At 38.5% G+C, this 26,501-nt stretch overlaps 1 protein-coding gene and 3 gene segments (V, D, J or C); 3 read left to right on the plus strand and 1 right to left on the minus strand.

Moving 5' to 3' along the window:
• Window positions 1-590: 590 nt before the first annotated feature.
• On the minus strand, window positions 591-5,710 carry LOC141783875 (uncharacterized). Of its 6 annotated transcripts, none has more exons than XM_074661479.1 (6): window positions 5,488-5,710; window positions 4,321-4,396; window positions 3,510-4,132; window positions 2,747-2,905; window positions 2,118-2,213; window positions 591-1,241 (listed from the first exon to the last, which is right to left on the minus strand). In XM_074661479.1, exons 3-6 carry the CDS (start codon window positions 3,867-3,869, stop codon window positions 918-920), a joined length of 939 nt encoding a protein of 312 aa, XP_074517580.1. In that variant the 5' UTR covers window positions 3,870-4,132; window positions 4,321-4,396; window positions 5,488-5,710; the 3' UTR covers window positions 591-917. The 6 variants fall into 6 exon arrangements, with proteins under 6 accessions (XP_074517580.1, XP_074517581.1, XP_074517583.1 ...); XM_074661480.1 differs by lacking the exon at window positions 5,488-5,710 and adding an exon at window positions 5,256-5,475; XM_074661482.1 differs by lacking the exon at window positions 5,488-5,710 and adding an exon at window positions 5,081-5,231.
• A 2,700-nt stretch (window positions 5,711-8,410) lies between these two features.
• Window positions 8,411-9,449, plus strand: LOC141783911 (Ig kappa chain C region, B allele-like). The segment is given in 1 exon segment: window positions 8,411-9,449. A coding segment is annotated over 1 exon segment (387 nt).
• A 2,297-nt stretch (window positions 9,450-11,746) lies between these two features.
• On the plus strand, window positions 11,747-13,895 carry LOC141783912 (Ig lambda-1 chain C region-like). The segment is given in 2 exon segments: window positions 11,747-12,406; window positions 13,326-13,895. A coding segment is annotated over 1 exon segment (312 nt).
• A 6,874-nt stretch (window positions 13,896-20,769) lies between these two features.
• Window positions 20,770-22,370, plus strand: LOC141783917 (Ig lambda-1 chain C region-like). The segment is given in 2 exon segments: window positions 20,770-20,892; window positions 21,806-22,370. A coding segment is annotated over 1 exon segment (312 nt).
• Window positions 22,371-26,501: the final 4,131 nt, after the last annotated feature.

Consider the following 26,501-nt stretch of genomic DNA (forward strand, 5'->3'; position numbering starts at 1 on the left):
CTCATCTACGTAAGGGATAATGTACAGCGAGCCGGTCATTGTTGTAAAAGGAACGTTGAGCGGCATCGCCCTGAAGGGGATTCTTTCACAACAATGACCCGCTAGCTGTACATTATCCCGCTTATTACACGGCTACTTACTTAAGAAATCAATAATTTGACACAAAACGGTCTGTCAGAGTCTGACATCAGAGCTGCGCCCATAGCAACGGTCTGCTATAAAGAAATAACAGACCGCAGAACGCCGTAATTAACCAATCAGAATCGAGTATTCAACAACGCCGTGTAATAAACCATGATAAAATACAAAACATAAGAAGATTCAGTTACCACAAGAAGTAGCTCATGGGTTGAAATGGAACTCCAAACAGAACAACTGTGATCCAGAACTGTCAATCTAATAAAACTTTAACAATAAAATAACAAGGCAGCCCAATGGTGTGTGTCATCAATTTACACACTATTCAATCTTAACATAAGCCACGTGGTTAACAATATCCAATAAGGTGCAGGATAAATGTAAGAGAGCATTCAGGCACGTCGGAGCGCAAGAGATGGGCAGGTAATGAGACATAGAAGAGGAGTTCGAGGTAGATACAAGTTTGTGAGTTGCAGAGACAGTTATCGTGTTGGCTGGACAGAAGGGGAGAGTTTTAGAGGTCAGAATTTGAGTGAGATTGGGAGAATATGCAAATTAAGTAAGAAAGTTAGACAAGTTAAGGTGACCGATTGAGAGAGGAAAGAAGATGGCGAGAGAAATGGAGAAACGGGAAAAGGGAGAGGAGAGGTGGGGAGATTGAACTTAAAATCAGAGGAGGTAGAGGAGGATCCATCTCAGGCAACCGAGATTTAAGTCATTCTACAAGGGGCAACAGGAACCTCTGCAATTCAAAACTGTCCCAGACCCAACATTATCAGCTAACTCGGTGGATTCACTGAAGAAGTTTGATTTTGAGGGATCGGACTCTTGCAGAGATCAGTTCCAAGTCCCATGAAAACCTTTTGAATGGTTTCGAATGTGTACCTCAGTTCTTTTGGGTACTGGAGGTTTAAAGCGTAGATCAGCCCAAAGAGGTAAGCAAAAGCCGTTGGCAGGTCAGGGAGATCCTGGAGGACGATGTCTTCTTCTACAACAACAGCAACATTAATGACTGTTGCAGGAGCTGAACTGTCATCATCCTCCAACACAGTGAGGATACCCACGATGAGGCCCTTCGTCTGCTCCTCTTCTGGGTCAGTGGCCTTGTGATGACAGACAAAAAATGACCAACGCATGAATAGTAAATCAAACTGAAAGACATTTGGCATTAAAATACTGTGGCTCAGATTAATTTATAACGCAAATTATTCCAAATACTGTATAAAGCTAATTTCCTACCTTGAATTACTTATATGTTTGATATTTTAACCCTCTGAAACCAGCGGGATCGCCGGCTATCTCGACCGACATTACTGTCTTTGAGAGGTTGTAGCGGCTCAGTTTTAAAGCTAGAGTGAAGATACTGTCTCATATGAAACTAGACAACCTAAGGAATCCAATGGCACCAACCATGTCATGTTAGCGGGAAGGAGGCTAAATAATGCTCCAAATTAGTCTACATTTAGGAGAGGGAAGAAGGGGTCATTTTGACCTCTGACCTCCAGATATGTGAATGTAAATGGGTTCTATGGGTACCCACGAGTCTCCCCTTTACAGACATGCCCACTTTATGATAATCACATGTAGTTTGATGCTGCAACAACTTATGAGACATAAGTGGGCATGGAACAATTTATTTTAATTAATTACATATACTGCTGGCCTGCTGTCCCCCCTAAAGAAAAAACGAAAACGGGTCTATGTGGATCTCTTAGGGTTAAACATTTCCATCTCATACCCCGCAACCAAAGATTTAACCCCCATATACATGAAACCAATTGAATCAACTAATAGCAAGCAAAGTACAACTCTTGAAGACACTGTGGGCATTGGGACAGATAAAGAGAACAAGGAGGATACTGGGATGGATAGACTAGAATGGGACAAAATGGCAGAGGCAAAGGTTGAAGTCAAAGAGAGTCTATTTTTAATAACAGAATAATAATAAATATTTACATTTTCTACTAATAACCACTCACCAGACAGTTCCTGAACAGCTTCTCATGACTGTTACGGAGATACAAGGGGAGGCCCTTCAAGGCTGCAGTCTGTCGATGTGCTGTGATGTCAGATGTCTGAAACACAAAGGGTTGGGAGAAAAGTTACACCAAGATGTAACAAACATGAAGAAAGCTGAGAACAAACATGGAAACATGCTTCCCGGTTTGTGTTAAAGCTGCATTTATTTATTTTTGCCCACTTAGATGCAGAACTCAACAGACTGAAACAATCACACACTTGATATATTATGGCCTTATAAGGTTGATTATGTGGCAAACAGCTGTCCTCTTCCACATCCAGCAAATACCTGTTGAATGAAAGTCTTAAGATTTACTCCTTTTAACTCCTGATATAAATAGCTGGCTTCTTAGCTGTTAGATGTTCCACTTTCTTCACCACCTTGTCGCTATCTTTGTCTGTCCCTTAGGTAGTGTACAGTGGGGTTATTCTGATGGTTTGTCACTATGAGCAACACCTCAAATTTGACCCAATGTTTATTTAAAAATATTGATTAGTGCAGCTTTATAAAAAGAAAAAAAAAATTCCTTTTTATACATTTATTTCCATAATGTCCAGAATAATGAGATTATTAAGTCTAGAAATTCACCTCTTCATCCAGTCTGTTAAGGAGTTGATCCATCTCAGGCGGGAAAGCTGTCCGCCTAGCCCGATAGAGTTTAAGGAGCCTAGGAGTGTGCTGATTAATGGCTGCTCCGAAGTTGTCTATTAGGTCCTTGTTGGTGAGCCGAAGAAACTCTTCCCTGATCTGTTGAACAACAACAGAACAGCAAACGTAAATGTCCAATACAAAGTCAATACAATTTCAACACCATCCTCATGTTAAAATATGTATTTTATTAACCCTCATCCTGGGGTCCCCAAGAAAAATCTGCTGTAAGAAACAACCATCATAGCACCATGTTAACTTATGCCATCTCAAAACATTATTAGTGTAATTAATGTCATCTGAAGGATGACATTAATTACACTAATAATAAATTAGTTAAATTAGGACCCATGGCAAACATTTGATTTATCTATTATATTTGACCTATTTTAACTGCATAGGCTGCAATTGGGTGCTTTTGGTGGGACCCCCAGGACCCCAATACATTGGTATTTTTAAAAATCACTAATTAAAACAGAAAACAATGATATGAAGTCATAAGGAACAAATTGATTGACAAAGTGATGAAAAATTTAAATGATAGAACAAAGCATGTGAGATATGACAAAAAGTATACCTCTGGGGTCTGCCGGTACCCCAGTTGGTAGGATGAGGGTTAACGGAAGTAAACAACTTCAGATTCTTATTTTGCAAAGACTAAATCTGAAACACAACATAATATATTATTGGCTCAGCTGCTTACCTCTGCCTCGTAAAACAGAGCAGGCCACCGCTCCTGAACCTCTGACACCATAGGCACTAGCTCCACAATCTCCTTGCGCCTCAGGGAGAATGTCACCTCCATCTGTTGCTTTATGAGTGCAACATTCTTATTCCTCTTCTTTAACTCCTCAACCAGAGCTAGTCTTTCCTCCTCCAGCAAGTCATCAGTATGGGTATCTGGGTGGTCAGGAACATAGTTAATCTCCCCTCGCTTTGCTCTCTTCAAAGAAGGACCTGCACCATCATCTTCACCGCTTCTTCTCCGGTTAATGCTGACCTCAATGCAGCCTGCGTTACGTAGCTTGGACCTGTAATTACCAAGTTTGTATTTTATGCTCATTTTCCATCCATCATACCCCGTTACACTGCCCGGTTCTTGAAGACAGGGGTGCCTACTGACGAGAGCAGAAGCAACAGACTCAATCTATGAAGAGTAATCAGTATACTCACCATTCTGCGTCCCTTCAATGCAGCAGGCACACTTTTGGGGTCACCAGTATCTTCCCTCCCACTGTGTATGCAGTCAATGGATGATGGTTGTTGAGAGCCTCAGGATCGAAAATCTCAGTGTCTGCATAGATGTTCTCCACAAGCTTGAAAGACCTAAAATGCAAAAGGACATCATCCAAAGAAGGTGTTTTGATGTCAGTTACTTTCTCCACATGTAACACTGGCTTGAAAAGACTTTGGTTATCAAATTGACATGCCATCATCTGCTGGTGTTTTGTGGACAGCATGAGAAGCACATTTTTTGCTCAGTCTTATTGAAAAAAGTGTGTTTTCACTCAAACCTCATTGTCCATAATTCCACCAATGGACCAAAGCAGCAAAATCCGGAAAGGTTTCTGTGACTGCATTCATTTCAATCTGAAAGACAAAGGTGACAATTTGCTGGAAATTAGCAAAGCAGGCAGTGGTAGAATAATTAATGATGTGGTTCATTTCGCTCAAACAGGTTCTTAATAAGTTTTAAACATATCAATTTAATGTAATTGTAAACAGTAGACTGCTCTCTGGAATTCACAGTATTTTGACAAATTTAATACAATATTCTGTCCCATTCATTTGGAGTTATGAAGTTATAATTTTTAGAATAGCTTATGCGAAGAGTCTGCACATGGCTCTCCACTGCTCCACTCCTCCACTCTGACCTCACAAGCACACATGGAGGTGCAGAGCCGAAATGGCGGTGGCTAGCCGGGCTAACGGTGCTAACGGTGCTAACAGAGCTAATAGAGCTAATTGTGGGGCACACCGTAAAAACAGGGCCGACGGACGCTCACCGACGGCCCCAAACTGTCCGTCGGTCGACCATCGGCCCGTTGTGTCAGTGCATCTGAGGCAATAGTGCTGACAGAGCTAACAGTGTTAACCGGAGGGGGACGGAAGACGGGCGGACGGACTTGACTGTGGCCGCTACGGGCGACGGGCATTTGTCCTTGAGGAGGTCTAAACTCTCCTAGTGGCTTTCTAGTTAAGACACGAAGCCTTCAGTTAACTAACGGACACTTTAGTTGAAACAGCAACACTACCGTTACAACCGTTACTCACCAACACCGGCTAGAATGACCACAATGTCCCGTTAGCATTAACAGCTTAACGGGTAGCGCAGTTTAGCCGTTGACATGTGGACGCAGCTAACTACCCCTGTAGCTGTAATACTGTACCGACACGTTACCGTAACGTTACTGTAACGTTACAACACATTAATACCATTCAGACTAACCAGTCAGAAACAACGTCCTCCCTGTTTGAAAGCTTCTTGTACATACAAGCCTCGCTAGCATCAGCTAGTCGCTAGCTTTAGCTTTAGCTAATTAAGCTAACGTTACTAGTGTTTACGTTAACTGTTGTCATGGTAATGTCTACAGTATCTGTTAATGTATCACACCATAGAACTCTGAATACAAATATGACACAATTTCAACTATATCAAACGAAAAATAAGTTAAACGTACCTGTGTGGAGTCAGACTGCAGCTCCATGAGACAGACAGACTGGAGGCGGAGTACTTCAAACTTCAACTCTGAAAGTTGTCTTTCCCTCCATTCACAACAAAGACACGAGAGTTATCTGAACTTTCGCCCCTTGTGTTGACTTGCAACCTACAGTCTGTGTTCACAACTGAAAGATAGAAGTATTATGAACTCACTTAAGGGTTTTGACGCCAACTTAAAGTCTGATTTGCTGGACTGACTCATATGTTTGACTCAAATGTTAATAACGTATATTTCAAAGTCTTAACAAATTGAAACGCTTTTTTATGCCAACAAATACGAGTTAGAGTTTTTACAGTGTAGTATACTTCAAGTATATTTTATGAAGTTAAGCAAAGTTCAAGTATATTACAAGTAAATAGGTATAGGTATACGATGTTTTGTGATGATAAAAAAAATTATATATTTTTCTCTCACGTCTCCACGGTGAACGAAGAATCCAAAAACGTAGAAAATTCTTGATAAATTGAAGTAAATTCATATCAAAACATTTGTTTACAAACTCTCACACACTTTAAGAGGCTACTCTATCAAAAAGTTAGTTCAACTACAAGTCAAGTATACCTTTCTGTAGGCCTATAAGGCAAGAACACTTAATTATACTTTTAAGTATATCTTGATCAAAAGAAGTAAAAGTATAAGCCAAGTATACTTTACTTTTCTGTAATTGTAATAAGCAAAGTATACTTAAGTATATCTCTGATAAGTACATAAAAACGTAAACTGAAAGTATAGTCTCTTATTTTAAGTTTAAAATAAGTATACTAATAGAACACTTGAATAAATTTATATTTGGTAAGGGAAGCTTTGAATTAATCATGTAAATATATATAGTTCTCTTTTTTAAATTGGTATAAAGAGTGATATTACATTACAGTAAAGAAAAGTAAATAATATATCTTTTTTTTATTAAAAACAATGTGGAGAATAATGTGAACTTGATTTTTAGGGAGGAATAAATCATGACTCAAATATGTGATCAGGCAACATTTGTCTCTTTAGCTGAGAGTAAATGTGAACAGGACATGATGTGTTATTAGATATTTTAATAATGTTTTTAATGAAGTTATTAGTGTGAATGTGTAGTGTGTGCTTGGTGAGGTTCCTGTCAGCTCTGTGTTCAGTGGTCTGTGTCAGAGTCTCTTCCTCTTCAGCAGCTGCAGTCGGTTCCTGCTGTAACAGCTCAGTGTCTCTGCAGTCGGACTGAGGGAGGTTTTTGTACGACTACAAATCACTGTGTGAACACTGGTCCGCTGTGGTAACTCTGACAGTAATAAACTGCTGCGTCTTCAGTCTGAACTCCACTGATGGTCAAAGTGAAATCAGAGCTGCTTCCACTGCCACTAAACCGAGCTGCTGTTCCTGATTCACGTGTGCTCGCAAATTTTATTAGGAGCTTTGGAGGCTGTCCAGATTTCTGTTGATACCAGTGCATATATTCACCCCAATAACTGTCACTGTGAACAGCTTGGTTGGTCTTACAGGTGAGAGAGACGGTGGATCCTGGAGTAGATGTCACTACTGGAGGCTGAGTCACAGTCACCTGACCGCTGCATCCTGCAGACAAAAACAAATCATTCATTGATCAGCAGAAATAAATGAGAGAAAAGGCAGCACATCATGTCTGAAATGTTGCTGAGTGAATGAACCTGTAAAACAGCAGCAGGCCAGCGTCCAGATGAGGATGGTGATGAGAGTCATGCTGGTTGTGCTTTCTGCTGTGTTGACTGACACATCTGAGTCCTGCAGTGTTGAACTCACAGGACTATAAACCTTCTCAGTTCACTGGAGGATCAGCTGACGATGCAAAGCCTCCTCTCTATGGAAATCATTTCTCTGCTCTCAACACACTGAAGGCAACGTGGGACACTAAATCAGGAGGAATCCTGCTTGGATTTACACCATCTATCATCTGAATGGATAATAGAAGAAACATATTTATATTAGAAGTGCAGTTGAGGATTTAAGGATGAGTTTGTGTCCACTGTGGTTGGTATGATATGTCTGTTTGTCTGCCTTTAATCTACTGACAGGGTTTACTGGAGATAAATAACATATTTCAGATCTGCTTCATATGAGTTTATAAGTTATTATTATTATTAAAAAGCATCATGTTCATTTAACCATGTAGCAACTGATATAAAACTGAAAAAAATGACTTTGTTACAAGGAGACTGTGATCGTTTCTCTGTCTGGTGTAGAAAAGTAAAGAAAAATGAAAGAAATAATCTTCATTTATACAATAATTTCAATCCATATCATTAATTTGATATTTATAGATTCAATAAAGTATAATTGTTTATGTGTTAATTGAAAAAGCAGAGAGTATTTTCAGTGGATAGATGCTTGTTCACAGTGCAGGAGGTTTTTGTACGGCCACTTAATGAGTTTGTATCACTGTGGTGGACTTTTGGTGGAGGAACCAAACTCATCATTAACTGTAAGTACCAGAGATTTTTAATTTATACAACATGAAATATTCTTTTAGTACTAACTTTTGCATCCGAATTTTATAAAACAAAAAATATTTTGGATAATTTACATGTTGTGGATATTTTTTATCGTCTATTAATCTTGGCTGGTATTGAAGTTTAGGAAAATATTAATATTAATATTAGTTTAGCATTAAAGAAGATGTTATGGTGAAATATGTGCAGAATAATTTTTGCTTTTTTTCCAATAATATATTTGTTTAATAAAGTTTGGTTGTAAATTTGTTCTGCAGGAACATTTTAATGTTCAGAAAATAACAGCAAAATGTAATTTCAAGTTATTTATGTTTTATGTTTTATTGTAACATTTAAACGATTGTTAGGTATAAAAACTGTTGTTAATGCAGTTAAAACAAATTTTATGAGTTCATATGTTCATTTATTATCGCTGTAGTTTGACTTCACAGTTCGTTAGTTTAAAGTGGTGAAAAGGAAGTGAAACAGACAGATGATAAAGTCTATAACTGAATACAGATGTTACATTTGCATCGCAGCGATGAATCATTTACTGTCACACATTATAAAAGAAATTTAATTTAATAATCATTAATACAATGTTCCCATTTAAAATCACAGATATGTCATGTTGCATATTAATTATTAGATATTTATGAAGAGTTCCACAGTAGAAGATTCATTACTTTAAATATAAAACAAAGTTTTACTATTGTGTTTTATATGTTAACTCCTCATTTCTTGCCATGTGTCAGCTCCTCTCCTCTGTCTGATCACAGTATCATGCACACAGCTGATCCACAGTAGTGTTAACCTCTGTCAGGTATCATAACTGTCTCATGTCCAGCTGTCTGTCCTACAGTGGAAGTTCATCTGCTCCTTGTGTGTCTCTGCTCTCCCCTCCAGCTGGCACCACGGTCAGGCCCTCAGTCTCTCTGCTTCCCCCCTCCTCTGAGCAGCTCTCTGGGGGCTCGGCCACGCTGGCCTGCCTGCTGACCGGCTACTCTCCTCAGGGAGCCGTGGTGAGCTGGCAGTTGGACGGTACGGAGGTGACGGAGGGGGTCCTGAGCAGCTCAGAGGAGGAGAAGAGCGGCGGCTACAGCAGCAGCAGCACCCTGAGCCTGAGCCAGGAGCGCTGGATGGAAGGAGAGCTGTACTCCTGCAGGGTCCTCCATCAGGACCACAGCCAGACCCAGTCCCTCCACAGGAGCCAGTGTAAGGGCTAGAGGGGCCGGCTGAAGCCCAGGACAGGAGCTCTGTGTGGGGGGGAGCAGCTCTGATCAATAGCAGTTTGAATGCTTGTAGAGGAAACTGAAGCTTTGTGTGACAGAGAACAACACTGCTGTAAAGTGTTGGACAACAACAACTTAGAGAGGAATGTGTGTCGCTCAGCAGCTTCATGTGAGTGAGCTTAATAACTGTCATGTTGATCACTGATGTTGTTGCTAATAAAGATTTCACTGATACATAACTTCATGAAGTGTTTGCTCTTTTATTTTATGAAGAGTAGAAAGAAATTAACTGGTTTTATAACTTCAACTGATTCTCCTCTCTGTGGAAAATGAAAACCCTCACGACAAAGTAGTATACTTCAGGTTTATTTTATGAAGTTAAGTAAAGTTCAAGTATACTACAAGTGAATAGGTATACTCTTAGTTTAATAGTTATATACTTGCAGCCCACTTAGCTAATGATTTATATGTATTACATAAAGAGACTTGCTCCTTTTGCTATTTGACTTGATGTTTTGTGATGATAAAAAACAAAACTTTTTTCTCACACGTCTCCACGGTGAACGAAGAATCCAACAACGTAGAACATTTTTGATGAATTTAATTAAATTCATATCAAAACATTCTGTAACAAACTCTCACACACATCCTTAAAGTGGCTATAGTCAATATTTTGATAATAACAATTATCAAATGGCAATATGAAAGCGGTTTCTCAAAGTGATGAACCTACAGAGAATTACCACCCAAATCTGCTGCAGGAACCATGAAAGTCTATAGAACATTTTGTGCAAATCCACCAATTACATGTGGGTGTTCCTACAACAGGAGTCAGGGGATCACATAAGTCTTTGTAGCAGATCTTCTGGGCACCGTGAATATCTGAACCCAAATTTCATGAAAATCCATCCAATAGCTTTGGAGACATTTGACTAAAAACTAAAAGATCAATCTCATGGTGGTGCTAAAGTTAAAGTCAGTAGGATTAATCCTCAGGAGACCATGAACATCTATATGTTGCTGAGTGAATGAACTTGATTAAAAAAATAATTGTATTAAGACATACAGCAGATTATCCTCTAACATGTAATGGAGTAGAAAGAGAATATAGCAAAAAGAAGAATACTTCAAAAGTACCTCAAAAATGCACTTAAATACAGCACTTGAGTAAATGTACTTTGTTTTTCTTTGTGATCAAATTTGATTGATTTTAAAGATATGCATTGGGAATTATTAACAATAACAAAAGAAAAAATCCATAATTCAAAACCAAACGTTAATTAAAAATAATAATAATAATAATAATAATAATTATTATTATTATTATTATTATTATAATAATAATAATAATAATAATAATAATAATGATAATTAAAATAATAGATACCCTCCAAAAAAAATTAATGAATAAATAAAAAATAAAATAAGAAATTACAAAACTAGCTAATGGTGACTCCCACCCCTCAAAATAGATCTCCATTTAATACACAATGGGATATGTTATGATACAATTAAGTTACATAAATTTGGGGATTTTACTTAAGGCCCCTGTTCAGGATGAGATCGTTTTCTAATGTAGTTTGTTTATATTCTAAAAGTAAATAGTTTTATATCTTCTAGACTTCTATCTGTGGAAAATAACACGCAACTATTAGTTTCACTATCTTAATTTGTAAGGACAGGGGGGAGACAGGGGAATAAAATATAAAGCAGTTCTTGTGCTAAAGTATAAAATTCATCATGATGTCATTAAAGGTTTTTAGTTTTTTTTTTTTTGCTCTATAGACAAACTGAAATGTACAGTATGATGTGCCTATACTGTATAGTGTGAATGTGTAGTGTGTGCTTGGTGAGGTTCCTGTCAGCTCTGTGTTCAGTGGTCTGTGTCAGAGTCTCTTCCTCTTCAGCAGCTGCAGTCGGTTCCTGCTGTAACAGCTCAGTGTCTCTGCAGTCGGACTGAGGGAGGTTTTTGTACGACTACAAATCACTGTGTGAACACCCAAGCACTGTTTATTTCATGGGCACTCTGACAGTAATAAACTGCTGCGTCTTCAGTCTGAACTCCACTGATGGTCAAAGTGAAGTCAGAGCTGCTTCCACTGCCACTAAACCGAGCTGCTGTTCCTGAATGTCTTGTGCTCACATGTCTTATTATGAGCTTTGGACTCTCTCCAGATTTCTGTTGATACCAGTGCATATATTCACCCCAATAATTGTGACTGTAAACAGCTCGGTTGGTCTTACAGGTGAGAGAGACGGTGGATCCTGGAGTAGATGTCACTACTGGAGGCTGAGTCACAGTCACCTGACCGCTGCATCCTGCAGACAAAAACAAATCATTCATTTATCAGCAGAAATAAATGAGAGAAAAGGCAGCACATCATGTCTGAAATGTTGCTGAGTGAATGAACCTGTAAAACAGCAGCAGGCCAGCGTCCAGATGAGGATGGTGATGAGAGTCATGCTGGTTGTGCTTTCTGCTGTGTTGACTGACACATCTGAGTCCTGCAGTGTTGAACTCACAGGACTATAAACCTTCTCAGTTCACTGGAGGATCAGCTGACGATGCAAAGCCTCCTCTCTATGGAAATCATTTCTCTGCTCTCAACACACTGAAGGCAACGTGGGACACTAAATCAGGAGGAATACTGCTTGGATTTACACCATCTATCATCTGAATGGATAATAGAAGAAACATATTTATATTAGAAGTGCAGTTGAGGATTTAAGGATGAGTTTGTGTCCACTGTGGTTGGTATGATATGTTTGTTTGTCTGCCTTTAATCTACTGACAGGGTTTACTGGAGATAAATAACATATTTCAGTTCTGCTTAATATGAGTTTATAAGTTATTATTATTATTAAAAGCATCATGTTCATTTAACCATGTAGCAACTGATATAAAACTGTGAAAAAATGACTTTGTTACAAGGAGACTGTGATCGTTTCTCTGTCTGGTGTAGAAAAGCAAAGAAAATTAAAGAAATAATCTTCATTTATACAATAATTTCAATTGATATCATTAATTTAATATGTATGGATTCAATAAAGTATAAATGTTTCTGTATTAATTGAAAAAGCAGAGAGTATTTTCAGTGGATAGATGCTTGTTCACAGTGCAGGAGGTTTTTGTACGGCCACTTAATGAGTTTGTATCACTGTGGTGGACTTTTGGTGGAGGAACCAAACTCATCATTAACTGTAAGTACCAGAGATTTATAATTTATACAACATGAAATATTCTTTAAGACTAAATTTTGCATCCGAATTTGATGAAACAAGAAATATTTTGGATAATTAACATGTGGATGTTATTTTTTGCTGTCTATTTATCTTGGCTGGTATTGAAGTTGAGGAAAACATTTATATTAATATTCTTTTAGTATTAAAGAAGATGTTATGGTGAAATATATGCAGAATAATTTTTGCTTTTTTTCCAATTAGATATTTGTTTAATAAAGTTTGGTTGTAAATTTGTTCTGCAGGAACATTTTAATGTTCAGAAAATAACAGCAAAATTTAATTTCAAGTTATTTATGTTTTATGTTTTACTGTAACATTTAAATGATTGTTAGGTATAAAAACTGTTGCAAATGCCGTTAAAACTAATTTAAGAGTTCATATGTTCATTTAGTATCGCTGTAGTTTGACTTCACAGTTCGTTAGTTTAAAGTGGAGAAAAGGAAGTGAAACAGACAGATGATAAAGTCTATAACTGAATACAGATGTTACATTTGCATCGCAGCGATGAATCATTTACTGTCACACATTATAAAGAAGATAGAAACATTTAATTTAATGATCATTAATACAGTGTTCCCATTTAAAATCACAGATAAGTCATGTTGCATATTAATTATTAGATATTTATGAAGAGTTCCACAGTAGAAGATTCATTACTTTAACTAAAAAACAAAGTTATACTATTGTGTTTTATATGTTAACTCCTCATTTCCTGCCATGTGTCAGCTCCTCTCCTCTGTCTGATCACAGTATCATGCACACAGCTGATCAACAGTAGTGTTAACCTCTGTCAGGTATCATAACTGTCTCATGTCCAGCTGTCTGTCCTACAGTGGAAGTTCATCTGCTCCTTGTGTGTCTCTGCTCTCCCCTCCAGCTGGCACCATGGTCAGGCCCTCAGTCTCTCTGCTTCCCCCCTCCTCTGAGCAGCTCTATGGGGGCTCGGCCACGCTGGCCTGCCTGCTGACCGGCTACTCTCCTCAGGGAGTCGTGGTGAGCTGGCAGGTGGACGGTACGGAGGTGACGGAGGGGGTCCTGAGCAGCTCAGAGGAGGAGAAGAGCGGCGGCTACAGCAGCAGCAGCACCCTGAGCCTGAGCCAGGAGCGCTGGATGGAAGGAGAGCTGTACTCCTGCAGGGTCCTCCATCAGGGCCACAGCCAGACCCAGTCCCTCCACAGGAGCCAGTGTAAGGGCTAGAGGGGCCGGCTGAAGCCCAGGACAGGAGCTCTGTGTGGGGGGGAGCAGCTCTGATCAATAGCAGTTTGAATGCTTGTAGAGGAAACTGAAGCTTTGTGTGACAGAGAACAACACTGCTGTAAAGTGTTGGACAACAACAACTTAGAGAGGAATGTGTGTCGCTCAGCAGCTTCATGTGAGTGAGCTTAATAACTGTCATGTTGATCACTGATGTTGTTGCTAATAAAGATTTCACTGATACATAACTTCATGAAGTGTTTGCTCTTTTATTTTATGAAGAGTAGAAAGAAATTAACTGGTTTTATAACTTCAACTGATTCTCCTCTCTGTGGAAAATGAAAACCCTCACGACAAAGTAGTATACTAAGAGTTTATTTAATGAAGTTAAGTAAAGTTCAAGTATACTACAAGTGAATAGGTATACTCTTAGTTTAATAGTTATATACTTGCAGCCCACTTAGCTAATGATTTATATGTATTACATAAAGAGACTTGCTCCTTTTGCTATTTGACTTGATGTTTTGTGATGATAAAAAACAAAACTTTTTTCTCACACGTCTCCACGGTGAACGAAGAATCCAACAACGTAGAACATTTTTGATGAATTTAATTAAATTCATATCAAAACATTCTGTAACAAACTCTCACACACATCCTTAAAGTGGCTATAGTCAATATTTTGATAATAACAATTATCAAATGGCAATATGAAAGCGGTTTCTCAAAGTGATGAACCTACAGAGAATTACCACCCATATCTGCTGCAGGAACCATGAAAGTCTATAGAACATTTTGTGCAAATCCACCAATTACATGTGGGTGTTCCTACAACAGGAGTCAGGGGATCACATAAGTCTTTGTAGCAGATCTTCTGGGCACCGTGAATATCTGAACCCAAATTTCATGAAAATCCATCCAATAGCTTTGGAGACATTTGACTAAAAACTAAAAGATCAATCTCATGGTGGTGCTAAAGTTAAAGTCAGTAGGATTAATCCTCAGGAGACCATGAACATCTATATGTTGCTGAGTGAATGAACTTGATTAAAAAAATAATTGTATTAAGACATACAGCAGATTATCCTCTAACATGTAATGGAGTAGAAAGAGAATATAGCAAAAAGAAGAATACTTCAAAAGTACCTCAAAAATGCACTTAAATACAGCACTTGAGTAAATGTACTTTGTTTTTCTTTGTGATCAAATTTGATTGATTTTAAAGATATGCATTGGGAATTATTAACAATAACAAAAGAAAAAATCCATAATTCAAAACCAAACGTTAATTAAAAATAATAATAATAATAATAATAATAATAATAATAATAATAATAATAATAATAATAATGATTATTATTATTATTATAATAATAATAATAATAATAATAATAATGATAATTAAAATAATAGATACCCTCCAAAAAAAATTAATGAATAAATAAAAAATAAAATAAGAAATTACAAAACTAGCTAATGGTGACTCCCACCCCTCAAAATAGATCTCCATTTAATACACAATGGGATATGTTATGATACAATTAAGTTACATAAATTTGGGGATTTTACTTAAGGCCCCTGTTCAGGATGAGATCGTTTTCTAATGTAGTTTGTTTATATTCTAAAAGTAAATAGTTTTATATCTTCTAGACTTCTATCTGTGGAAAATAACACGCAACTATTAGTTTCACTATCTTAATTTGTAAGGACAGGGGGGAGACAGGGGAATAAAATATAAAGCAGTTCTTGTGCTAAAGTATAAAATTCATCATGATGTCATTAAAGGTTTTTAGTTTATTTTTTTTTGCTCTATAGACAAACTGAAATGTACAGTATGATGTGCCTATACTGTATAGTGTGAATGTGTAGTGTGTGCTTGGTGAGGTTCCTGTCAGCTCTGTGTTCAGTGGTCTGTGTCAGAGTCTCTTCCTCTTCAGCAGCTGCAGTCGGTTCCTGCTGTAACAGCTCAGTGTCTCTGCAGTCGGACTGAGGGAGGTTTTTGTACGACTACAAATCACTGTGTGAACACCCAAGCACTGTTTATTTCATGGGCACTCTGACAGTAATAAACTGCTGCGTCTTCAGTCTGAACTCCACTGATGGTCAAAGTGAAGTCAGAGCGGCTTCCACTGCCACTAAACCGAGCTGCTGTTCCTGATTCACGTGAGCTCATAAGTTTTATTAGGAGCTTTGGAGGCTGTCCAGATTTCTGTTGATACCAGCTCATACGATCACCACTACTGTCACTGTAAACAGCAGGGTTGGTCTTACAGGTGAGAGAGACGGTGGATCCTGGAGTAGATGTCACTACTGGAGGCTGAGTCACAGTCACCTGACCGCTGCATCCTGCAGACAAAAACAAATCATTCATTTATCAGCAGAAATAAATGAGAGAAAAGGCAGCACATCATGTCTGAAATGTTGCTGAGTGAATGAACCTGTAAAACAGCAGCAGGCCAGCGTCCAGATGAGGATGGTGATGAGAGTCATGCTGGTTGTGCTTTCTGCTGTGTTGACTGACACATCTGAGTCCTGCAGTGTTGAACTCACAGGACTATAAACCTTCTCAGTTCACTGGAGGATCAGCTGACGATGCAAAGCCTCCTCTCTATGGAAATCATTTCTCTGCTCTCAACACACTGAAGGCAACGTGGGACACTAAATCAGGAGGAATACTGCTTGGATTTACACCATCTATCATCTGAATGGATAATAGAAGAAACATATTTATATTAGAAGTTTATTAAAAAGCATCATGTTCATTCAACCATGTAGCAACTGATATAAAACTGTGAAAAAATGACTTTGTTACAAGGAGACTGTGATCGTTTCTCTGTCTGGTGTAGAAAAGTAAAGAAAAATTTAATAATTAATCTTCATTTATACAATAATTTCAATTCAGTATGCAGGCTGCTTTCTTATATGGATCTTCTGCATGTTATGTTCAATACTTTTCAAAATAAACTGAATTTTAGTTTAGTTTCACTCCAACATGAACTGTTCATTCATCAGAAATGTGGCATGAACATTAAACCATCATTAAATAAAACTGTGGATTAGTCACTGTCTTTGTATTTCCTTTAATATAAATTTATTATGAAAAATACCTTCTTGGTCATCTCAGTATCAAACATCATATACTATACCTTTTAGTACATCATGTTCTTTGTTAGTGGTTGTATTTTTTACTACTTTGTGATATTTTGAAAGGAAAGGCTCTGTTTAGAAAATGAAATATTTTGGATTTTTATAATGAAGATTAGTAAATTAGAATTTTCTGTTATATTAGATTTTTTTGTGCAGCTGTTGGTAGAAACACTTTTCAACATGTTTTGATATCAGTGGCTATAGTCCAACAAGAGTTTAATCTCCCCAGTTTACTTATAAAGAGACTGAATGACAAGATTATAATTTTAAACTGTGTATGGAAGAGCGTCTGTGAGTTTGTTCCAGTTTTATTTAGATTCATTGTGGTTCTGCTTGATGACTCCTGTGTTGTGTTCACTGGACCAGTTCTCCTCATCACAGTCTCTTCACCAACCCTCTGCACCTGCAGCAGGCCGGTTTCACTTCAGTCAAACTGCAGGAGGTTTTTGTACGGCTCTAAATCACTGTGTGAACGCTCCACCATGGGCGCCCAGACAGAAGTAATCTCCAGCATCGTCAGTCTGAACACCTGTGATGGTTAAAGTGTAGTGAGAACCAGATCTACTGCCTCTGAATCAAGACGCAGTCCCTGAGAAGAGAGTTGATGTAGAGTATATAAGGAGTTTGGGAGCCTGTCCAGGTTTCTGAAGGTACCAACTGAGATCAGCACCAATATCTGAACTCCCTGTGGCGCTGATGCTCACGGTCCCTCCAACACTAACAGACTTGGATTTGTCAGCCTGAGTCAGAAACTTGTTTGCAGAAGTCTCTGAAATGAGAAATGAAATATAAACCTTGAGAATCAGCAGTTTAGATGATAATAAATTAGACATCAATTAAAACCACAATGTCAGATACATTTTCAGAATCTCTCACCCTGACTCAGAAAACCCAACACAACAATCAGAGTTATTGACAACATCATCCTGATGCAGTTTTCAGTGTGAGTGCATGAAAACAGTTCAGACTCTCTGTGACAGGAGAACTTAAACTGTGAGGAGCAGTGATGCAGTAAAAACATGCAAAAATACATTTAAGAAGGCAAACCCACAGCTGTTCTTGTGAAACTGAAAGGGAGAGATGAGGTGGAGTAAGTCGAGGCTCCGTCTCCCTGTGGACTGACTAAGAACATGTAGAAACTTTAGACTCTCTGTTCCTCATCTCTCTGCTGTTTCTGTCTTTGCAAAGTTTCCCAAAGGCCATAAATAGATGCAGTTTGCTCTCTGCTGGCTGTCCAGGTTCACAACAACTCTGGCTAACTCTTAGCTCTTATCATGATCGTGTACTTCAGTCTGTTAATCCAGATGCTTCAGCTGTGACACTGTGGTCTTGTGGGGTCAGGGGTCACATCATGTTTCTTTGTTTTTTTTATAAAACGCATTAAAGGTGCCCTCTGGATACCTGTATGGTAGGTAAAATAGGTTAAAGTGTACAGAAAAGTCAAAGTACACTTGGCTCATACTGACAAGTATACAGAAAAGTCAAAGTATACTTGGCTCATACTGACAAGTTTACGATATGATACAACTTTATTTTCAGTTTACACTAAATTCCTTTTGCATCCATAGGCAGCTCAGTTTGAGAAAAAGTACACATACAATAGACATACTGTTACCATAAACAAACAGACAAGTAAGACCCATCAGACAAAAAACAAAACACATCACAATTATTCATACATAACTCATTATAAAATGACCATCTGTCCTCTGGATTTACATGTCTTTAGCAGCACATTAATTATTATTGAGCAACCAGATGGACTGATGGACAAAAGCGATCTTTAGCCTGATGCAGGTTAAATGTAGGGACTCTGAATCGCCTCTTGGACGGCAGAAGTTGATATTCCCCATTTAAAACATGTAAGGGATCAGAAGAGATGCTGTTGGCCTGTCTGAGCATACTCTTGTTGTGAGCTGCTTGAAAGGAGGCTGTCACAGATTGGCCAATGATCTTCGTGCAGATTTTGATTTGGCAATAAAGTTTAGTTTTAAGTTTTACAGAGAGACTACTGAGCCAGGCTGTGCTGCAGTACAACAGGACACTCTGAATCACTGAACTGAAAAATAGAAAAATAATCTGGCTACTGGCTCCAAATGATCTGAGTCTGCGAAGAAAGTAAATGATCTGCTGTATCTTCTTACAGGTAAATTCAATGTGAGGGGTCCATGATAGGGTGGAGTCTATCATAACTCAGGTATTTGTATGAAGAGACCTGTTTAATTTCTACATGGTGAATTGTAACTGGAGGCAGCTGACATTCAGGAGGAAGTATATGTACAGAAGTATATCTTAAGTATATCTCTGATAAGTACATAAAAAGTAATGTTGTTGTGTTATTTTAAGTTTAAAATAAATATACTAATAGCACACTTGAATAGACTTCTATTTGGTAAAGGAATACAGGTCACACTTCCTGGTTTGGGTTGAGACACAAGAACAGACAGTAGCTTGTTTAAACATGATGGCTAGAGTCAAAAGCAAAATATTTTATAGCTCAGAAATGAGAGCAAAGTTGGGATTGACTTTGAGGTAGGTGGTGTCAGATGAAAAAAAGTACTTAAAATAAATCCAGATTTTCTGAATTGGGGCATAAACAACACTTTTGCAACCTTAGTCTCCGTCACTGTGAAGGATGGTCAGGGAGCCAATGAAGCAATAGAACATAAGAAACTAGAGGAGAAGTCTCTGCTCCAATCTGAGAATGGTAAACGTTATACTTTGAAGGGAGAAGCAGAATTAAATATAAGGTGTGTGCTTGGTGAGGTTCCTGTCAGCTCTGTGTTCAGTGGTCTGTGTCAGAGTCTCTTCCTCTTCAGCAGCTGCAGTCGGTTCCTGCTGTAACAGCTCAGTGTCTCTGCAGTCGGACTGAGGGAGGTTTTTGTACGACTACAAATCACTGTGTGAACACACCACCGCTGTGGGCACTCTGACAGTAATAAACTGCTGCGTCTTCAGTCTGAACTCCACTGATGGTCAAAGTGAAGTCAGAGCCGCTTCCACTGCCACTAAACCGAGCTGCTGTTCCTGAATGTCTTATGCTCGTATGTCTTATGAGGAGCTTTGGAGGTTGTCCAGGTTTCTGTTGATACCAGAACAGACATAAACCAACACCGTTACAGATGTAAACAGGTTCACTAATCTTACAGGTGAGAGAGACGGTGGATCCTGGAGTAGATGTCACTACTGGAGGCTGAGTCACAGTCACCTGACCGCTGCATCCTGCAGACAAAAACAAATCATTCATTTATCAGCAGAAATAAATGAGAGAAAAGGCAGCACATCATGTCTGAAATGTTGCTGAGTGAATGAACCTGTAAAACAGCAGCAGGCCAGCGTCCAGATGAGGATGGTGATGAGAGTCATGCTGGTTGTGCTTTCTGCTGTGTTGACTGACACATCTGAGTCCTGCAGTGTTGAACTCACAGGACTATAAACCTTCTCAGTTCACTGGAGGATCAGCTGACGATGCAAAGCCTCCTCTCTATGGAAATGATTTCTCTGCTCTCAACACACTGAAGGCAACGTGGGACACTAAATCAGGAGGAATACTGCTTGGATTTACACCATCTATCATCTGAATGGATAATAGAAGAAACATATCTATATTAGAAGTGCAGTTGAGGATTTAAGGATGAGTTTGTGTCCACTGTGGTTGGTATGATATGTCTGTTTGTCTGCCTTTAATCTACTGACAGGGTTTACTGGAGATAAATAACATATTTCAGATCTGATTAATATGAGTTTATGAGTTATTATTATTAAAAAGCATCATGTTCATTTAACCATGTAGCAACTGATATAAAACTGTGAAAAAATGACTTTGTTACAAGGAGACTGTGATCGTTTCTCTGTCTGGTGTAGAAAAGTAAAGAAAATTAAAGAAATAATCTTCATTTATACAATAATTTCAATTGATATCATTAAATTTAATGTTTGTAGATTCAATAAAGTATAATTGTTTCTGTGTTAATTGAGAAAGCAGAGAGTATTTTCAGTGGATAGATGCTTGTTCACAGTGCAGGAGGTTTTTGTACGGCCACTTAATGAGTTTGTATCACTGTGGTGGACTTTTGGTGGAGGAACCAAACTCATCATTAACTGTAAGTACCAGAGATTTATAATTTATACAACATGAAATATTCTTTTAATACTAACTTTTGCATCAGAATTTTATAAAACAAAAAATATTTTGGATAACTTACATGTGGATATTATTTTTTGCTGTCTATTAATCTTGGATGGTATTGAAGTTGAGGAAAACATTTATATTAAGATTCTTTTAGTATTAAAGAAGATGTTATGGTGAAAATATATGCAGAATCATTTTCGCTTTTTTTCCAACAAGATATTTGTTTAATAAAGTTTGATTGTAAATTTGTTCTGCAGTAACATTTTAACGTTCAGAAAATAACAGCAAAATTTAATTTCAAGTTATTTATGTTTTATGTTTTACTGTAACATTTAAATGATTGTTAGGTATAAAAACTGTTGCAAATGCCGTGAAAACAAATTTAAGAGTTCATATGTTCATTTAGTATCGCTGTAGTTTGACTTCACAGTTCGTTAGTTTAAAGTGGAGAAAAGGAAGTGAAACAGACAGATGATAAAGTCTATAACTGAATACAGATGTTACATTTGCATCGCAGCGATGAATCATTTACTGTCACACATTACAAAGAAGATTTAATTTAATGATCATTAATACAATGTTCTCATTTAAAATCACAGATAAATCATGTTGCATATTAATTATTAGATATTTATGAAGAGTTCCACAGTAGAAGATTCATTACTTTAAATAAAAAACAAAGTTTTACTATTGTGTTTTATTTGTTAACTCCTCATTTCCTGCCATATGTCAGCTCCTCTCCTCTGTCTGATCACAGTATCATGCACACAGCTGATCCACAGTAGTGTTAACCTCTGTCAGGTCTCATAACTGTCTCATGTCCAGCTGTCTGTCCTACAGTGGAAGTTCATCTGCTCCTTGTGTGTCTCTGCTCTCCCCTCCAGCTGGCACCATGGTCAGGCCCTCAGTCTCTCTGCTTCCCCCCTCCTCTGAGCAGCTCTCTGGGGGCTCGGCCACGCTGGCCTGCCTGCTGACCGGTTACTCTCCTCAGGGAGCCGTGGTGAGCTGGCAGGTGGACGGTACGGAGGTGACGGAGGGGGTCCTGAGCAGCTCAGAGGAGGAGAAGAGCGGCCGCTACAGCAGCAGCAGCACCCTGAGCCTGAGCCAGGAGCGCTGGATGGAAGGAGAGCTGTACTCCTGCAGGGTCCTCCATCAGGACCACAGCCAGACCCAGTCCCTCCACAGGAGCCAGTGTAAGGGCTAGAGGGGCCGGCTGAAGCCCAGGACAGGAGCTCTGTGTGGGGGGGAGCAGCTCTGATCAATAGCAGTTTGAATGCTTGTAGAGGAAACTGAAGCTTTGTGTGACAGAGAACAACACTGCTGTAAAGTGTTGGACAACAACAACTTAGAGAGGAATGTGTGTCGCTCAGCAGCTTCATGTGAGTGAGCTTAATAACTGTCATGTTGATCACTGATGTTGTTGCTAATAAAGATTTCACTGATACATAACTTCATGAAGTGTTTGCTCTTTTATTTTATGAAGAGTAGAAAGAAATTAACTGGTTTTATAACTTCAACTGATTCTCCTCTCTGTGGAAAATGAAAACCCTCACGACAAAGTAGTATACTTAGAGTTTATTTTATGAAGTTAAGTAAAGTTCAAGTATATTACAAGTGAAAAGGTATACTGTTAGTTTAATAGTTACATACTTGGAGCCCACTTTTTAGTTTATTAAAGTACACTTTGTATACTTTAACTTATAGTACCAATGATTTATGTATTACATAAAGAGACTTGCTCCTTTTGCTATTTGACTTGATGTTTTGTGATGATAAAAAAAGACATACATTTTTCTCACATGTCCAAGGTGATCGAAGAAACCAACATTGTAGAACATTCTTGATGAATTTAAGTAAATTCATATCGAAAAATTATTTTACAAACTCTCAAACACTTTAATAGGCTACTCTATCAAAAAGTTAGTACAACTACAAGCCATGTATACCTTTCTATAGGCTTATAAGGTAACAATACTTAATTATACTTTTCTTAATTATATCTCGATCAAAAGCAGTAAAAGTATAAGCCAAGTATACTATACTTTTCTGCAATTGTAATAAGCTAAGTGTGACAGGGTCAAAAATGACTTGTGCATGATTTATGTTTTATGGTTGTTTTTATTCTGTTTTGTGTTTTATCCTGCATGTTGGTTGTTTGGTTTGCTTTTAATATGTAGATTGAAGTGTTTTAAGATGTCATGAACTGGAACTAGACCCGTGGACAGCCACACCCCCAATCAAAGAGACTGATTAGGAGAGGAGCAACAGGTGTGGCGGAGCGCCTGCAATTAGCAGAATGCAGCACAGGTGGAGAGGACAAAAAGGAGAGAGCAGCTCAGAGCAGGAGGAGATCTTCAGTCAGAGGAAACAGTCCAGGGACGGCGGTGCAGCAGAAAAGCCCTCCTGCTACTACCTACCAGCCCAGTGACCTGAGAGTTCCTGTGAGACTACATGCAGCAGATCGTGTCCGCCAACACAGATTCACTCAGAAAACTTTCGGACGGTGCTGGAGAGACGGCCGAGACGGGCAGACGGCTGGTAGGAGTACGGGCGGAGATAAGACGCGGACACGGGAGGATCGCTGGATTGGACTGGACAGGATTAAAGAGCCGGATTGGATTTAACTGGATCACTGGATTGGTCTGGATTTTTTATAGGGTTTTAACCTTACTGCTAGTAGCATTTTTATTCCTTTTAGCGTTTAGATTAATCATTCATTTTAGACCCATGTTATTTTAATTGCAATAAATCTGGTTTTAATTTGATTTTAGACTTCTGCCTGGTTTTTTAACTCTGCTCACCTGATTTTAAAAGAACCTGAATATATCAGTCATAGGCTCTAAGTATTTCCTAGGTGGTGTTGTCGGCTCTAAGCAAAAACATTCATTGTTAAATCTAACTGGTACTTTAAGTTGCGGCCTTGCCATTGGCTGTTTGGCCCAGGCCACATAAGTATACTTAAGTATATCTCTGAGTACATAAAAAAAGTAAACTGAAAGTATAGTCTCATTTTAAGTTGAAAATAAGTATACTAATAGCACACTTCAATAAACGTCTATTTGGTAAGGGAAGCTTTGAATTCATCATGTAAATATATATATATATAGTTCTCCTTTTTTAAATTGGTATAGTGATATTACATTACAGTAAAGAAAAGTAAATAATGCATCTTTTTTTTTGTATTAAAAACCATGTGGAGAATAATGTGAACTTGATTTTAAGGGAGGAAGAAATCATGACTCAAATATGTGATCAGGCAACATTTGTCTCTTTAGCTGAGAGTAAATGTGAACAGAACATGATGTGTTATTAGATATTTTAATAATGTTTTTAATGAAGTTATTAGTGTGAATGTGTAGTGTGTGCTTGGTGAGGTTCCTGTCAGCTCTGTTTTCAGTGGTCTGTGTCAGAGTCTCTTCCTCTTCAGCAGCTGCAGTCGGTTCCTGCTGTAACAGCTCAGTGTCTCTGCAGTCGGACTGAGGGAGGTTTTTGTACGACTACAAATCACTGTGTGAACACTCCACCGCTATGGTAACTCTGACAGTAATAAACTGCTGCGTCTTCAGTCTGAACTCCACTGATGGTCAAAGTGAAGTCAGAGCTGCTTCCACTGCCACTAAACCGAGCTGCTGTTCCTGATACACGTGTGCTCACAAATTTTATAAGGAGCTTTGGAGGCTGTCCAGATTTCTGTTGATACCAGTGCATATAAACACCAGCACCGTCTCTGTAAACAGCTTGGCTGGTCTTACAGGTGAGAGAGACGGTGGATCCTGGAGTAGATGTCACTACTGGAGGCTGAGTCACAGTCACCTGACCGCTGCATCCTGCAGACAAAAACAAATCATTCATTTATCAGCAGAAATAAATGAGAGAAAAGGCAGCACATCATGTCTGAAATGTTGCTGAGTGAATGAACCTGTAAAACAGCAGCAGGCCAGCGTCCAGATGAGGATGGTGATGAGAGTCATGCTGGTTGTGCTTTCTGCTGTGTTGACTGACACATCTGAGTCCTGCAGTGTTGAACTCACAGGACTATAAACCTTCTCAGTTCACTGGAGGATCAGCTGACGATGCAAAGCCTCCTCTCTATGGAAATGATTTCTCTGCTCTCAACACACTGAAGGCAACGCGGGACACTAAATCAGGAGGAATACTGCTTGGATTTACACCATCTATCATCTGAATGGATAATAGAAGAAACATATTTATATTAGAAGTGCAGTTGAGGATTTAAGGATGAGTTTGTGTCCACTGTGGTTGGTATGATATGTCTGTTTGTCTGCCTTTAATCAACTGACAGGGTTTACTGGAGATAAATAACATATTTCAGATCTGCTTAATATGAGTTTATGAGTTATTATTATTAAAAAGCATCATGTTCATTTAAACATGTAGCAACTGATATAAAACTGTGAACAAATGACTTTGTTACAAGGAGACTGTGATGGTTTCTCTGTCTGGTGTAGAGAAGTAAAGAAAAGTTAAAGAAATAATCTTCATTTATACAATCATTTCAATTAATACCATTAATTTAATGTTTGTTTTTTATAACATATTCATTATGAAAAATAACTAATTGATCATCTCATAATCAAACCTGATATACTACACCTGATAGTACAGGAGATGGTTGTATTTTTTTTTAATTAGATAATCTTGATTCTGTTTCAACTCTTGTTATATTAGATTGTTTTGTGCAGCTGTTGGTAGAAACCCTTTTCAACATGTTTTGATATCAGTGGCTAAAGTCCAACAAGAGTTTAACGTCCCCAGTTTACTCATAAAGAGACAAGAATATAAGTTTAAACTGTATATGGAAGAGCGTCTGTGAGTTTGTTCCAGTTTTATTTAGATTCATTGTGGTTCTGCTTGATGACTCTTGTGTTGTGTTCACTGGACCAGTTCTCCTCATCACAGTCTCTTCAACAACCCTCTGCACCTGCAGCAGGCCGGTTTCACTTCAGCCAAACTGAGGAGGTTTTTGTACGGCTCTAAATCACTGTGTGAACACATCAGCACTGTTTATGACATGAATACTTTTACAGTAATAAACTGCTGCGTCTTCACTCTGAACTCCACTGATGGTCAAAGTGAAGTCAGAGCTGCTTCCACTGCCACTAAACCGAGCTGCTGTTCCTGATACACGTGTGCTCGCATATCTTATTAGGAGCTTTGGAGGCTGTCCAGATTTCTGTTGATACCAGAACATAAAATGACCATAACCACTCTGGCTGTAAACAGCTTGGTTAGTCTTACAGGTGAGAGAGACGGTGGATCCTGGAGTAGATGTCACTACTGGAGGCTGAGTCACAGTCACCTGACCGCTGCATCCTGCAGACAAAAACAAATCATTCATTGATCAGCAGAAATAAATGAGAGAAAAGGCAGCCAAACTGAAGGAGGTTTTTGTACGGCTCTAAATCACTGTGTGAACACTCCTCCACCATGGTTGCCCAGACAGTAGTAATCTCCAGCATCGTCAGTCTGAACACCTGTGATGGTTAAAGTGTAGTGAGAACCAGATCTACTGCCACTGAATCGAGACGCAGTCCCTGAGAAGAGAGTTGATGTAGAGTA

This window comes from Sebastes fasciatus, chromosome 15, assembly GCF_043250625.1.
Source record: "Sebastes fasciatus isolate fSebFas1 chromosome 15, fSebFas1.pri, whole genome shotgun sequence".
Taxonomy (NCBI): Eukaryota; Metazoa; Chordata; class Actinopteri; order Perciformes; family Sebastidae; genus Sebastes; species Sebastes fasciatus.

Bases quoted from the DNA above. Each gene is read 5' to 3' on its own strand.
- LOC141783875 (XM_074661479.1), bottom strand. From the start codon at position 3,869: ATGAGCATAAAATACAAACTTGGTAATTACAGGTCCAAGCTACGTAAC. The intron at 2,906-3,509 runs GTAAGCAGCTGA...GTTGTTCAACAG, and splicing joins CTCTGTTTTACGAGGCAGAG to ATCAGGGAAGAGTTTCTTCG. The intron at 2,214-2,746 runs GTGAATTTCTAG...TTTGTGTTTCAG, and splicing joins TTAACAGACTGGATGAAGAG to ACATCTGACATCACAGCACA.